This window comes from Armigeres subalbatus, unplaced genomic scaffold (genome assembly GCF_024139115.2).
Source record: "Armigeres subalbatus isolate Guangzhou_Male unplaced genomic scaffold, GZ_Asu_2 Contig701, whole genome shotgun sequence".
NCBI lineage: Eukaryota > Metazoa > Arthropoda > Insecta > Diptera > Culicidae > Armigeres > Armigeres subalbatus.
The window spans coordinates 18681-33393 of record NW_026943481.1 but is presented as its reverse complement, the minus strand read 5'-3'; the positions used below and the strand labels follow the sequence as shown (position 1 = coordinate 33393).

General features: G+C 37.8%; 1 protein-coding gene across 1 annotated transcript; it reads right to left on the bottom strand.

Annotated features, from left to right (window-relative positions):
- Positions 1-1920: 1920 nt before the first annotated feature.
- Positions 1921-4277, bottom strand: LOC134204564 (uncharacterized). The gene is made up of 2 exons (XM_062679373.1): positions 4116-4277; positions 1921-3416 (listed from the first exon to the last, which is right to left on the bottom strand). The coding sequence occupies exons 1-2, from the start codon at positions 4198-4200 to the stop codon at positions 1921-1923; spliced, it is 1581 nt and encodes a 526-aa protein (XP_062535357.1). The 5' UTR covers positions 4201-4277.
- Between the last annotated feature and the right edge of the window lie 10436 nt (positions 4278-14713).

Genomic DNA, 14713 nt, shown 5'->3' with positions numbered 1-14713 from the left:
ACCTACCACCTGTTGTACTTTTTAAAACAATGCGAGTCCCAGGAGGTTAAATCAGCAATGAACGCTTATATCTCGGAATCTTTGACGTATTGTTTCAAATTCTTGGCTCTCCAAATTTTGGACGAATTACCTTAGACCTACTAGACGGATTTCGTCGTTTTCCGATTTCTATCGAAACTCAGAACTGTTTGGCTCCAAATGGCTGGAGCGAAATGCGATGACAGCAGCTCTTCGTCGGTGCCTGTGCACGCCACGGAGATCTGACGAGAAGAGGCCGAGTCACGGCTTGCTGCTTACACACTTAAAATAAATCACCGAATTCGGTAAAATTTTACCGAAATCTCAACAGCAGAACTGTTCGGTAAATAATTTTACTGATTTTAGGTGATTTTGACATTTGAACAATGGAAAAAATCACAAAAAATCTGTAAAATAATTACCGAACAGATCTGCTGTTGAGATTTCGGTAAAATTTACCGAATACTGTTTTTTTTTTTTTTACAAGGGAGAATGCATTTACACACTAACCCAGTACACGTGCATTGTAGTTGCCAAACTACCACACGGAAGTGTACTGGAGTGTCGGACTCGACCATACCGGTAATACCGACTAAACTCCCTTGGGCTCCACCATCGTTTCCCCCAGGAACTACCTCCCAGTACTACTTCTGGGGATGGCAGTACTAAACGTACTCGCTCATTATCGCTCACACAGGCACCCGTCCCATGCGAGACTGACTTGGGTGCTCGCACACCATTCACACCATTTGAGTCTTACTTGGATGCTCTCCCAGGCGCTCTGCTGCCATGCCTCGAGGTGTCAATAGCGGTAACTGCCTGGGCCTACAGATATTACGCTACGATACTCCTGCCTCAGCACGAGCAGATCAATCACACCACTGCCGAAGCAGACCACACGCTACCCTGCCGAAGCAGGGACACTCAACATGCACCACCTGTGCACAACTGTAGGTGTGTGGGTACAACCCACTGCTACCCTGCCGCCGAAGCAGCTTCGCCAAAGACCATTCGCTCCATGTGACCCTTATTCGGGTTCTCACTCTAACACTCCACTGCCATGCCTCGAGGTGTCGATAGCGGTATGTAGGGACCAATCAACGATACTACGCTACGACACTCCTACCTCAGCATGTGCAGTCCATACTCAGACTTCTGCTGCACTTCGAGGTGACAATCACTCACTCCCTGCCGAAGCAGCTCACGCGCTACCCTACCGAAGTAGGGACACTCCCCATGCCAATGGCACTCCCTGGGCTTGTGCTTTTGAAGCGGCACACAGTCGCTTTGATAGAGTCTGCTTACGGGCACTTGTGGTTTTTTGGGAGGGATTTTAGCAGAGCCCACTGCTAAATCCCACCACGCCCTAGGCAGTTCTCCCTGACTCACAGACAGCTGGACTGGACAGACAGCCGAATACTGTGAAACGAGTTAAGTGTGTACCGATTGACTCGCTGAGGTGCTGAGGTGTTAATATGTAATCACACGCTGATAGTGTAACTTACTCAAACCCCACAAGAACAAATTGCTTCCAATTCGCGAAGTCGAAGCAAAATTCTTCACACAAACAATGACAGTTCTTTATGGGTTTTTACAGTAGAGCAACAGAGAGAAGGAGATGGCAGCCATGTTTCACTCAAAATGTAACGTACACACCAGTCAAGCAGTTTGACGAACATTGACTCCGCCCCCAAGAAAACGCTTCGGTTGCTGCTCTTTTTTTTTTCTCCTTATTTATGGCACAGACCTGTTGGTCCATATTTTGCCAAGTGTCAAAAATAGATTTTTATTTCAATTTGACGGTTACCCGGAACAAAAACTATTTGAATATACTCGAGTATGACCAGGAATCCAAACATAACGGTGAATTACCCGGCCTAAGTGACAAGACACCTGTGAAATTCAAACATTGATTTTTGCTTCATTGATAAAGTTTGTTAATTGAAGATATTCATCCTTTTTTTTATTTTTTAGTATTGTATTTAGTTCTATTTTATTGATGAGAATTGGAAATCTACGTCTAATCGCCATGAGTCCAACACAGTCGTACAGGATATGATGAAGGTTTTCTTGAGTGTTACATGTTGTACAAATATCCGTTCTTATTAAATTCCATTTAGCTAATCTGTCCTTTGTTGCGGTGTGGAATGTCCTTATTCTATTGATAATTATTGTTTCAGTAGTGGAGAGCTGTATATTATGGAACCATGGTTTTAGTTCAATTTTGTTCATTATTTCAAAATGTTGTATCCCTTTTTCTGTTGATAAAATTTGATATTCTCTGTTCCATTCTGTGATTAGTTCAACTTTAAAATTTAATAAGCAATCTCCCAAGGTAAGCGGGTAGTTTTCCTGATTCGATCTATTGATACCTAGTTTTGCTGCTGTATCAGCTCTGTCGTTACCTAATAAGTTTATGTGACCTGGTACCCATTGTATTGCTATTTCTTGTGAGGGATTGTATTTTATGATTGTGAGAAGTTTTGTAATTAAATAATTATCTGGATTAGCGTTCAGTAATGACATGCAACTGCTCTGTGAGTCTGTAAAAATAACTATTTTTGATTGATGGATACTAATGGCATATTCTATTGCTTCTATTATTGCTACTATTTCAGCGTTCATAATTGAGAAGGCCGGGTTGAGTTTGAAGCTAAAAGATGTTTGATTTGTCTCGTCATAAAAACCATAGCCCACACCTAGATTAGACTTTGATCCATCAGTAAAAAGTTTGAAGTATGTAAAGTAATTATTCCGAATCAGCTGTTGTGTTAAATATTTTTGCATTGATAGAGGCGTTTTATTTTTGTTGAGGTTTTGAATGTTAGGATAAATGAATAAATTATTAAGATCATTTAATTGAATTATGTTATTATATGAAATGTGACATTGAAGTATATGAAAATTATTTAACGAGGAGATTTTTTCTATATAGGAAGTAAACTTAGGTATAAGGTCTGTGTTGACTATTTCTGAAAGTTTGGCTGCAATTGGGCTATTATTGAAGTATAAGGTTTTGATGGATTCTTTGAAAGTCAAGTATTGAGCTCTGTATTTTAAAGGTAACTCTGCTGCTTCTGCATAAATTACATGAATTGGAGTGGATTGTAAAAGTCTAAAGCTGGTTCTAATGGATAAATTCTGTATTTTCTCTAATCTGTTGAAGTCTGTTTTACATGCTGACGCATAAATTGAAATTCCATAGTCTAAAATGGATCTAACTATCGAATTATTTACTTTTTGTAGTGTTTCTGGGTGACATCCACCTTTTTTCCTGCTGAGCATTTTTAAGATATTTATTTTCCTTTTTGTTTTATTTACAGTTTCAGTGATATGGGTTTTAAAGTTAAGTTTTTGATCGATCCAAATTCCCAGGTATTGGTGTACTGATTTGATATCTATGGGAATGTTATTAATGTGTATTGTAAAATTATTCGAATCATTATTATTGAAACAAATAGTGCCGGATTTATTAGGATTAATTTGCATTCCTATGGAAACTAGTTCTGAGTATATTGAGTTCAAAGATGTATTCATGTTATTGCTAGCAGTGATTAAATCGTTTGCTTCTGTGAATAATGCAAAATCATCTGCGAATTGAATCAAGATTCCTTTTATTTGTTTAGAATGAAGTTTGGATGTGTAGATGTTAAATAAGATTGGAGATAGAGGGCATCCTTGAGGGAGCCCTTTGTTCGTTGGTCTATTGATTGTTCTACCGTCATTAAGAGTAAGTGTTACATCTCTCTGTTTCAAATAAATGTATAACCAGTTTACGAGTTCAGGAGGATAATCGTAGTCTTTGAGGATGGTTAATAGCTTAGTTATATTTACATTATCAAAAGCCTTAGTTAGATCAAGGAAAGTTACTAAGACGATTTTTTTGTTGTTTTTAGCAGTATTAATTAAAGAAATCAAAGTATTTACACAATTCACAGAAGATGTTTTTTCTCTAAACCCAAATGAGTACTTAGGAATAATATTATTAATTTTAGTGTATTTAGCTAAATCATTTTTAATTTTAAAATTGATGGCTTTTAAAAATGTGGATATTAAACAAATTGGTCTGTAAGAGTCAGGTAAATTTTCAGGCTTACCTGGTTTTAATATAGGAACACATTTAATTTGCAACCATTCGGAAGGGATTATATTCGATTGTAGTATTTCATTACAAATGGACATTATCTTCTGTAACAAGTTGGGATGAAGCTGTTTTAAAATAAAAATGAAACATTGTCTTGACCGGGAGCTGAACTATTTTTCTTGGACTGAATATATTTAATAATATCTACAGAGTTTAATGCTAAGTTATTTACAGTGGGTTGTATAGAATATTGAACTTCATTAGTAATAGATGGAAAATTAATATCCATAAACTGAGATGAAAGGTTAATGTCGTTTAATAAGATTATATTATTCTTTTAGAAAAGCCACCACTAATTAGCTTTACAGTTGACCATAGTTGTTTTGTACTCAATTCAGGAGTTAGTAAATCAGTTAGCTGGTGGTAAGATTTTCTTTTTTCTTTTCTGATTTTTGTTTTAAGAATAGCTCTAGCTTTTTTAAAATCTAGAAAGTTTTCTAAAGTTAAATTGTTACAGTAGATAACCAATTTGTTATTTTTATCTTCTAGTAATTCTTGTATTTCTGGGGTCCACCATATTTTCGGTTTAAACTTTCTTTTTGGATTATATTTAGCATCTGATATGTTTTGTTCAAAGATAGAAATTACGTCTTGTGGAGTATTTATTGAAACTGGATCTATTTTATTCAAATTTTCTATAACTTTCTTGTTGTTTATGAGTTCTTTATGATATTCATGATAGTTTGCTGCATTTATTATTTGGAAAATAATCATTTTATGATTACCACATATTTCCTCATCTAGAACTGTCCAAGTGGTTTTAGGAGCTATGGCTGATGAGACAAATGTAAGATCTATAGCTGATGGAATAGTGTTTGGGGGCTTCAGTAAAGTGGGGAACCATCATTAATAGAGACGAGATCGCGATTTTCTACCATTTCTACCAACAATTCACCTCTAGAACATATTTTGTTTGCATTGTTCCACATAGAGTGGTGTGCATTAAAGTCACCTGCAAAAATGGTACTTAAATTAAATCTGTCAATAAAATCTAAAAGAAGTTTCAGTGGCAATCTAATTCGATTATTGTTTATATTAGGTGGGATATAAATTGAAATGAGTAAATATGGTTCTGTAGTATTGAGAGTTTTGATTGCTATAGCTTCAATTGGTTTAGTATCGGGTAATTTTATAATTTGGAAATCTAGTTCGTTCTTAACTAAGAAGGCTACTCCACCGTAACCTTCATCGCGAGTTTTTTTGGGGAATTTGTAACCTGGAAATTTGAAATCTTCATTTGGCTTTAACCATATTTCAGATAAAAATGCAACATCTATTTTATTTTTTTGTAGAAAATCAGAGAGTAAAGATCTGTTTGCTGACGGGCGGATACTATTAATATTGTTTTGTAGAAAGTTTAAATTTCTGACTTTATTCATTTAAGATTTATTGTCTGGTGGTTTTGTGGTTTTCAAAATTTCCGGGTTAATCAGATCGTTGAGCTGTTTGTTGATTTTAATGAGTAGTTGATGGTTGTCTTCTTTACCGTTTCCTTCTTTAGCTATGGAAATATTGTTGACAATTGTTTCTTGTATTTCTTTTATTTTATTGATGAGTTTAGTGACGTTTAATTGCTTTACGATTTCAATTTTAAGCTGATTGACAATTTTATCAAGTTCGGATTTGGTAATGTATTCAGTTGGAGTTGATTTGTTGGTATTATTTCGATTATCGGTCTGAAGTTGGTTGTAATTATTTGGTTGAGATTGGGTTATTGGGATACTCGTAGGAGGATTTCTTTGGGTGACATCATTCATATTGTGTGTTGTGAGACTTTCTGGTTGAGTTAATGATGGGAAATCTGAATTATCTTGGAGTCTGTATTGTATTTGCGAGGGTATTGGGTATAGCTTAACGGCTTCTGCGAAGGTCAGTTTATTGTAAGCCATTGCTTTTCGGATATTATCTTGTCTACCCCTTTCTCTACAAATTGGATCGAAAGCCTTATGGTTCCCTTTGCAATGCATACAACAAACATCTAGTGACGTACAATCCTGTCCTTCATGTCCTTCATCTGAACAATTATAGCATCTTACCTTGGGAGATTTGCATGCTTTGGTCGTGTGTCCATATCTGACACACTTGACACAGCATTTCATATGGAATACATAGCAGTCCACTTCATAAGGTAAGTCGAATATTTTGATTTGACGAGGAAGTTTTTCCCCTTCTGCGTAAATTTTGATCGAATATGTTGATATCAATTCCTTTTTTTGTAGTCTTTTGATTCTTTCAATTCTCGTTATTCTGATTCTTTCTGAGTCAATGTTCGCTAGTAGTTCTGATTCTGGAATAGATGGGGTACATTCCTAACTACTCCGATGGTTTCTTTGTACATGGTTGGCACATAGATGTTGTACTTAAATTCTTCAGTGATTATTTTCGAGTTAATGAGCTGTTCTGCATGTCTGGGGTTACCAAAAGTGATCTTGAATCTATTTCTACCGGCTTGTACTAGGTTTTGGTATGTGATTTTGATGTTACGTAGTATTCTGGCAATTTCCATTATGTGGATTAATTGAGACTTGTCATCTTTTGGTTCCATTATGAATGTTTTGAAAGTTTTGTTTTTGTGCCAACCATCTCCAAAGAGGCCATCGCTAGCATCATCTTTCTTGTTTTTGAATTTGTCCTTCGTCTTTTCCCGTTTTTGTTCGTTCCTGTTTCCATTTTTTGTTTTTTGAAAACTGTTCCTTCATTATTTACCTCTTCCATTTTCCTGCGTAAGTTACCGTCGGTAGCTGATTCATATCCTGTTAATGACTCATTTTCATCTAGGGGACTAGCAAATCCCCCATTCTCATCATCACTCTCATTCATCCAACGAGGATCATAAGATCGCTCGCGGATACAAAACAAATTTCACTCGAACAATGAAGCAAACACAACGGAATAATTAAGCTATCAAATCACTCAAACGCTATAATCCACCTTACAGTCAACAAACCTGACCAACACTCCCGACTACAGTCAAAAAGTGTGGTTTAACAATTATCTATAGAACGGCGCCGCGAAAATTTAACACTTGGTAATATTTTTCAACGTCTGGTTCGCACCAACTTTAGAGGGAGAATGGGTTGCTGCTTTGTTTGAACGTGTGTGAAGTTGTTCGAACAACCATTTGACAGTTGGCGGCTCGATTGGAAAAAATTAAAACGGTTTGATTTTGGTTTGAGTTGTCGGGGGTGGAGCCAAGGTTCGCCGAACATGTTTGAGCATTTGTAGTGAAGTTGCACAAACCCCCATATATTTTTTGATGGTTGGTGCTCAAGTTGGCGCTTCGGTCGTTCGTGTGTAATATTGTTGGTCGAATAAATTGATTGTTCGTGCCGCTGTAGGTAAAACTTGATGGATGTTTGAATAAACGAGAGGTGGAGTCAATGTTGGTCAAACTGCTTGACTGTGTGTACGTTCCACTTCACGAAAAACTATCGACGCATTCCCCTCGGAGTACTAAACAACTCTCCCTTGGAATCCCGGACGAACTTCGGACAAATTTCTTTCGAAACCCTGGACAGTTTTTTCTCGCAATCGGACAATTTACTCTCGATATTTTTTAACAAACTTCACTTGATATTAGGATTGTTTTTCTTTCGGAATATTGATCGGAATTGTGCATCAATTTCTCTCGGAGGCATTGTTCGAATTGCTCTCGTAATCGGACGAGTTGCTTTTGAAGTTTCTGACATTTTTTTTTTGCAGAATCCTGGACTGATCCCTTTTGAGACTCAGGATGGATTTCTCTTAAAATGATAGATGGTTTCTTATCTGAATCCTGGACGATTTTCTCTCCGAATCTTTAACGAATTCCACACGGAACAAATGTCTTTCGTAATTTTTGTACGATTATTTCTTGAAATCCTGGGTAAATCTCAACTCTCAACTCAATCTCTCGGAATTCTGGGCGAAAGTCAATCGATATACCTGTCGATTTTGTCACGAATCACCTGAAAGGTGTTCTTTTGAATTCCTGGACAAACTTCTCTCGAAAATGGGAGTTGGAGAGTGAAGAGTTAATGCGCCTTATCAATATTGACAAAGCCAAGGTCAAACATCCTTAATGGACTACACTCAAAATCTTTAACGGATTCCTCTTGGAATCGTTAAGGATTGCTTCTGGAGTTCTTTGAACAGATTAATCTTTTGGAATTCCTTTTAAAACGAATTCATTGTGGAACTCTTATTGGATTATTTCAACTTTCATCTACTAAATGCACTTTTCTGGCCAAATAATCAATTTCTGGAATCTGGCAGTTTTTATCAAGTATTTCGAAAAGATTTGTTAAAATCCGATCATGGATATTTTTTGAAAATTCTAAGGGGCTTAAAACTTCTTCAGGATTTATTGTATAACTTCTCTTTGACATCTCTTCATATATTGATATAGATTTAGGTTTTGCCTTTCTCGTATACTAAGTATACGGTAAAGGCTATATGATCGCTCCAAAAACAAACTTTTTATAGAAGGCCCGGAGACCCATAGTGTTATATACCGATCGACTCAGCTCGACGAATTGAGGTGATGTCTGTGTGTATGTGTGTGTGTGTGTGTGTATGTGTGTTCGTCTGTGCGCACCCACCCAAAAAAAAATGTCACTCATTTTTCAGGTACTTATCCTTAACCGATTTACTCGCAACAAATTGCATTCGACGCAGGACACTCTGCCATTGTTTCCTATTGAAAATTGGTCAGATCGGACTATGGGCTCGGAAGCTATGGCCAAAATATCACTTTTATTACAGAGAAAAATGTCACTCATTTTTTATGCACTTATCCTTAACCGATTTACTCGCAACAAGTTGCATTCGACGCAGGATACTCTGCCATTGTTTTCTATTGAAAATTGGTCAGATCGGACTATGGGCTCGGAAGTTATGGCCAAAATACCACTTTTTTATAGAAAAATTGAGTAAAAAAATGTCACTCATTTTTCAGGCACATATCCTTAGTCGATTTACTCGCAACAAATTGCATTCGACGCAAGATACTCTACCATTGCTTCCTATTGAAAATTGGGCAGATCGGACCATGGGCTCAAGAGTAATGGCCAAAATACTATTTTTATAATGCACGAGAAAGGCACCATTACCGCTAGGTGGATTAATCAGGGTTTTTTCATAGAATCCTGTAGACGGAAATCACCTAAATTCCAGCAGATATACTTCATAGAACAATAATCAAGCTTGAAACTCATCCCACCTCGTTAAATTAATCAAATTCAAATCACACTTCACTTCTGGCCCTTAAAAATCAAGCCCTAATTCGATAGACTGCCATCGAGTACCGGCAGTGAATCCATGAATATGTATTTCCAATCCGTTCGGGGACGTGACGCGCTGAGTCGGAGTTTTATCTTCCAATTGGCCCGTTCTGGAATACCAGAAGAGGGGTACCTGCCGCCAACAGGCCACATGCACATACATATGTTCGAATGCAGCACGTTTCCAGCCGTTGGTTGCCGCCGTCATCGGTATGTGTGGTCGTGTATGTGTGCCTTGATTTAAATCCGATTACCAATTTGACGATGCAGCTCGGTATAGAAAGCTTTTTTAGATGTTCTACCTTTTCCGTCCTAAAACCTGACAAAAGTCAAATCCGCTTCGAAGGTTGTGAACAAACCGACGACGATCGGCGTCGAACGAGCAGCCGGTGTCAACGTCGCCGGAGTGTTATTTGTGTTTGTCGAATTGATCAGAATAATAATCAGAAAGTTTGTGTTCATGTTGTGCCATTTTGGTTCACTGGAGACGAAGAAAGGGAAAAAAAGAGTTGGCACTTGTGTTCTGGATTTTGCATTTTCGCTCCAGCAGTTTCCATGGAGCTATCCAACCAGCAAGTGGAGCACATTGGGACAGAGTTACATTCCCGTTGGATATTAAAGTTTTAAAACTTTCGGTATCTTTGACAAAATGCGTCAGACGAATTTGTAGTTTTTGATTACTTGCCAATAATCATTTTGTAGATAAGTGTATCGAGTCTTCTAAACACCATTGATTGAGGAACAGATAAATTTCTAAAGACTTCAATGGATTAGTCACAACGTATGCATGTAGGAAAAAAACAGATTCTTTACACCAAAAATAGAATTTTGCTCCACGGTGCGCTGGCAGACGCGTTTGGAGTTTGCTCTCTGGCGCTCGATATTTGCAAAGTGTCACTTTGCGTAATGGCGAGGAAACACATTCGCCAGGATTTTCAGACTTTGGGACCAACCGTGGAACTGGGGAAGGATAGTGCTATGTGTTTTTTGTTCGTCCTTAGAACATTGAAAAGCACGACTCGCAGTTCAAAGGCAGCTCAAAATAAGATGTGAGCACCCTTTTCCTAATGATCATTATCACGTAGCGCGCGTTCCCTTTTTGGGTAGTACTTTGACACGTTGCTGCGTTCATTCCTTTCACGAGACAATAAATGGAAGGTATTTGGAAATTGTGAAAAGAGTAGGTACGTGAGCTGGTTGAATTTTATCTCAAGGAAGGAACACGAATGTAAAACATTTGAGTGAATAGTCAAAAAGATGTTTATTTGGATTAATCTGTTACCACCGAAATTAATACAAACAATATAGGGGAGACTGGGTAGACTTGATCCCCTTTTCTGATTTCCGATGTATCACAGCCAAAAATAAATAAACATACGCGATTTCCACACAGACTCTCTAAGAAATATAGTATTTAACTTTGCTGATGTATGACAGTCCTCAAATTATTGTTGTTATTGATACACAATCGATTTTGTAGAGTGCTGTCAAAAATCTACTTTTAAAATATTCGGGGGAAATTGATCCCTCTCCAAGAACTTGCTTTGATAAAATTAGAAAGGTGCCTTAAGATTTTTAAAATATTTTTCCTTAAAAATACGCGCAATTTTCGAATTGCTGTGCGTATACATGAACGATTTTTGTTATTGAATTCGACAGTACATGCAATTTTAAAATTTGGGGAGACTTGATCCCCTTTCTATGATATCCACGCATTAAATAATGTTTCCTGCCAACCTTTCATGAAATCTGTCAAATCTACAAAAATCAGAAGCCTGAGAACAGATTTATATTTTTTTAAATTTTTTCGCCAAATTTTTGTATGGGTGACTAATGAGGGATCAAATGTCCCCATATTGAGGCAATAACTTCAAATCCAAATATCCTAAAACTTTGATGGAATGTTGACATTTTCATCAGTACAAATCATTAAGCACATTTATGGCTTTGTGCTGTGAAAAAACGAAAGCATTTGGTCATTGTTATGAAAAGTTATTCAAATTTTGCGTGGCCAATAAAAAAATCTTTAGGAAGGTCAAAACATACAAACCGCCCTGCAGAATAAATAAGGTTGTCAATCCAAAAAATAACTCACTACATAAAGGTCATTGTCAGAGGATCTATACTAAAAAATACTCTAGAACAAAACTACTTTAGTTCTCGATAAAGCAGGGGGTCTCCCCGGGGATCAAGTCTACCCACCTTCCCCTAATAAAAACGTTCATTTCGTAAATGGTGTACCATATTTGAGATTTTTGGCAAATTCGAAGGCCAAAACCATCAAATCGATTACATTACACGTTGTTAAAAATATCCTTATCAAACTATTTATTAATTTATACAAAATTTAAGGTGGGAAGTATTTTTATGGATTTTTTTATGGAAGAAGGGAAACGAAAGAACAAGACGGCTTTTATCTTGGATGTTGATGGACTCATACCTTTCTTAGATATACGGTGACCTAGAAACTCTAGTTTTGAAACCCCGAACTCGCATTTAGTTCAATTTAATTCAACACCTCTATCTTTGAATCTTTTAAGAACCTAAAAATAGTGATTTGCATTCCATTTATTATCTTTATATTTACCTAAACAATGAATATTCGGTTGAATATACCTTTTCCAAATTCCTGTCATGTATCTTGTAACCGTACGGTTACATTGTTATTAAAAGTGATGTGGTATCGTAGGACAAATTATTTTGTTAAGCGAGATAACGTTCGTTTCAAATATTGCGGGCGGCTGGATACCTAACGCTTCGAACGCGTTGGATTGGGGCTGGTGTAAATACAGCTTACTTGGCGGATGCACAGGAACGTAAAAGAGGAGCGAAAGTATGAGTGCCTGAGTGGATGGAAGTGTTGGGCGGTCTTCTGAACGGTGTTGATGAGTCAGTGTGTGTAGACAAGGCAAACCGGCAGGTGGTGAATGACCTTCAGTACAGAAGACTTATCACTGTGAATTGTGCACATAAAACGTGGCCCTAGAACTCCGGCGCCTTCATTCAGCAGTATCGAGTGTCCAACTCCCCCGATCGCGGTTAGTCCCGCCCATTTGACTTGTGCCAATACGTCCTGAAGGCTCCGTGTAAAAGAATCAGCCGAAATATCGTCAGCCACCGAACCCGGCCCTCTTTGCGGCGACCATCGCTTTCTGCAGCTACCGCCGCTAAACGCGGCCCTATCTGCCGCTAACGTCGCCTCTGTGTAGGAGAGGCCAATCAAGCTACCGTTGGCCACACGCGGCCCTTTTTGCTGCTACCGTCGCCTCCGTGTAGGAGAGGCTATTCAAGCTACCGCCAGCCGCTTAACGCGGCCATCTTTGCTGTTACCATCACTTTCGTCTCGGACCATGTGCCCCGTCGGCTCCATGAACAAAACAGCCATTGAATCTGTGTCAAAAGGTCGAAGGTCAAAAGGTCCAAAGTCAAATGGTCGAAAGACAAAAGGTCGAAAGGACAAAAGGTCGAAGGGTCAAAAGGTCGAAAGGACAAAAGGTCGAAAAAAGTAGTGAGTAGTGACAAGTGAGATGCAAGATGGAAGTAGTGAGCGTGAAGGGAGAAGTGAGAAGTGAAAAATTAAAAGTGAGAAGTGAGATGTAAGAAGTGAAAGGAGAGGAGGAGAGGAAGAAATAAGAAGTAAAAAGTGACAAGTGAGAAATGTGATGTGAGAAGTGAGGAACGGAGAAGTAAGAAGTGAGATGTAAATAAGAAGTGGGAAGGAAGAAAGAAGAAAGGAGAAAAAAGGAACAAAGAAGGAAAGAAGAAGGGAGATGGAAGATGGAAGAAGGAAAAAAGAAGGAAGAAGGAAAGAAGGAAGTAAAAAGGAAAATAGAAAAAGGAAGAAAGAAAGAAGGAAGAATAAGGAGAGAAGACAAAATGGAGCAAAACAAAAGAAAGAAGGAGGAAGCAAGTACAGTAAAACAGAAGAAAGATGGTAGAAATAAGGAACAAAGAAAAGAGAAATAAGGAAAAAAGAAGAAAGAAGGAAGGAAGAAAGAAGGAAGAAAGAAGAAATAGAAGAAAGATGGAAGAAATAAGGAACAAAGAAGAGAGAAATATGGAAAAAAGAAGGATGAAAGAAGAAAGAAAGTAGGAAGAAAGAAGGAAGGAAGAAGGAAGGAAGAAGGAGGAAGGAATAAGGATGAAATAAGAAAGAAAAAAGATAAGAAAAGAAAGTAGGAAGAAAAACAGGAAACAAGAAGGAAGAGGAAAGAAAGAAGGCAGAAAGTAGGAAGAAAGAGAGAAGGAAGAGAGAAGAAAGGAAGAAGAAAGGAGGGAAAAAGAAGAAAGAAAGTAGAAGAAAGAGGAAAAAAGGAGGAAGAAAGAAGGTGGAAAGAAGAAATGAAGACGGAAGAAAGAAAGAAGAAAAACGGAAGAAAGGAAGAAGGAAGAACGAAGAAAGAAACAAAAAAGAACGAAGGAAGCAAGGAAGAAAAAAAGAAAGAAGGAAAAAAGAAAACTCAAAACGGCTACGCAGTCTTTAAGGATTAAAACAAGATTTATATTTGTCCATTAGAAATAAAGAAGATGGAATATGAATGGAAAAAAGAAGTAAGAAAGAAGAAATTGAAGGAAGGAAACAAATTCAGTGAGAAGGAAAAAGGAAGAAGGAAGAGAATAGAAGGAAAAGGAAGAAGAAATCAGAAAGAAAGAAGAAAAAAAAGACCTTTCGTCCTTTCAACCTTTTGACGCAGTTTTTTTGTTTCGACCTTTTGTCCCTTCGACCTTTTGATCCTTCGACCTTTTGATCCTTCGACCTTTTGTCCCACAACCAATTGTACGGTCATCAAGCTCAAGCTCAAGCTATTTACGTCAAATGTGAATTCTTCCACTAAAATTGGTTTCTCACGATTTGTTCAGCCTTATGTGATTCAGCCTTTAGTGGAAGACCCGGCTCAAGCGGCTTCCTTTCGGATTGGTAACAGCTCCTGAAATCTTCCAACGCATTATGGAAGAAATGCTTTCAGGTTGTGAGGGTACTTATTGGTACTTAGACGATGTCATCGGTTGTAGGACAGAAGGTCGAAGGTCAAAAGGTTGAAGGACAAAAGGTCGAAGGTCAAAAGGTCGAAGGACAAAAGGTCGAAAGGACAAAAGGTCGAAAGGACAAAAGGTCGAAATAAAAAATCTCAGTCAAAAGGTCGAAGGTCAAAAAGTCGAAAGGGAAAAAGGTCGAAAGGTCGAGGGGACAAAGGGTCGAAACAAAAAATCTGAGTCAAAAGGTTGAAAGGTCAAAAGGTCGAAGGATAAAAGGTCGAAGGGCAAAAGGTGGAGAGGACAAAAGGTCGAA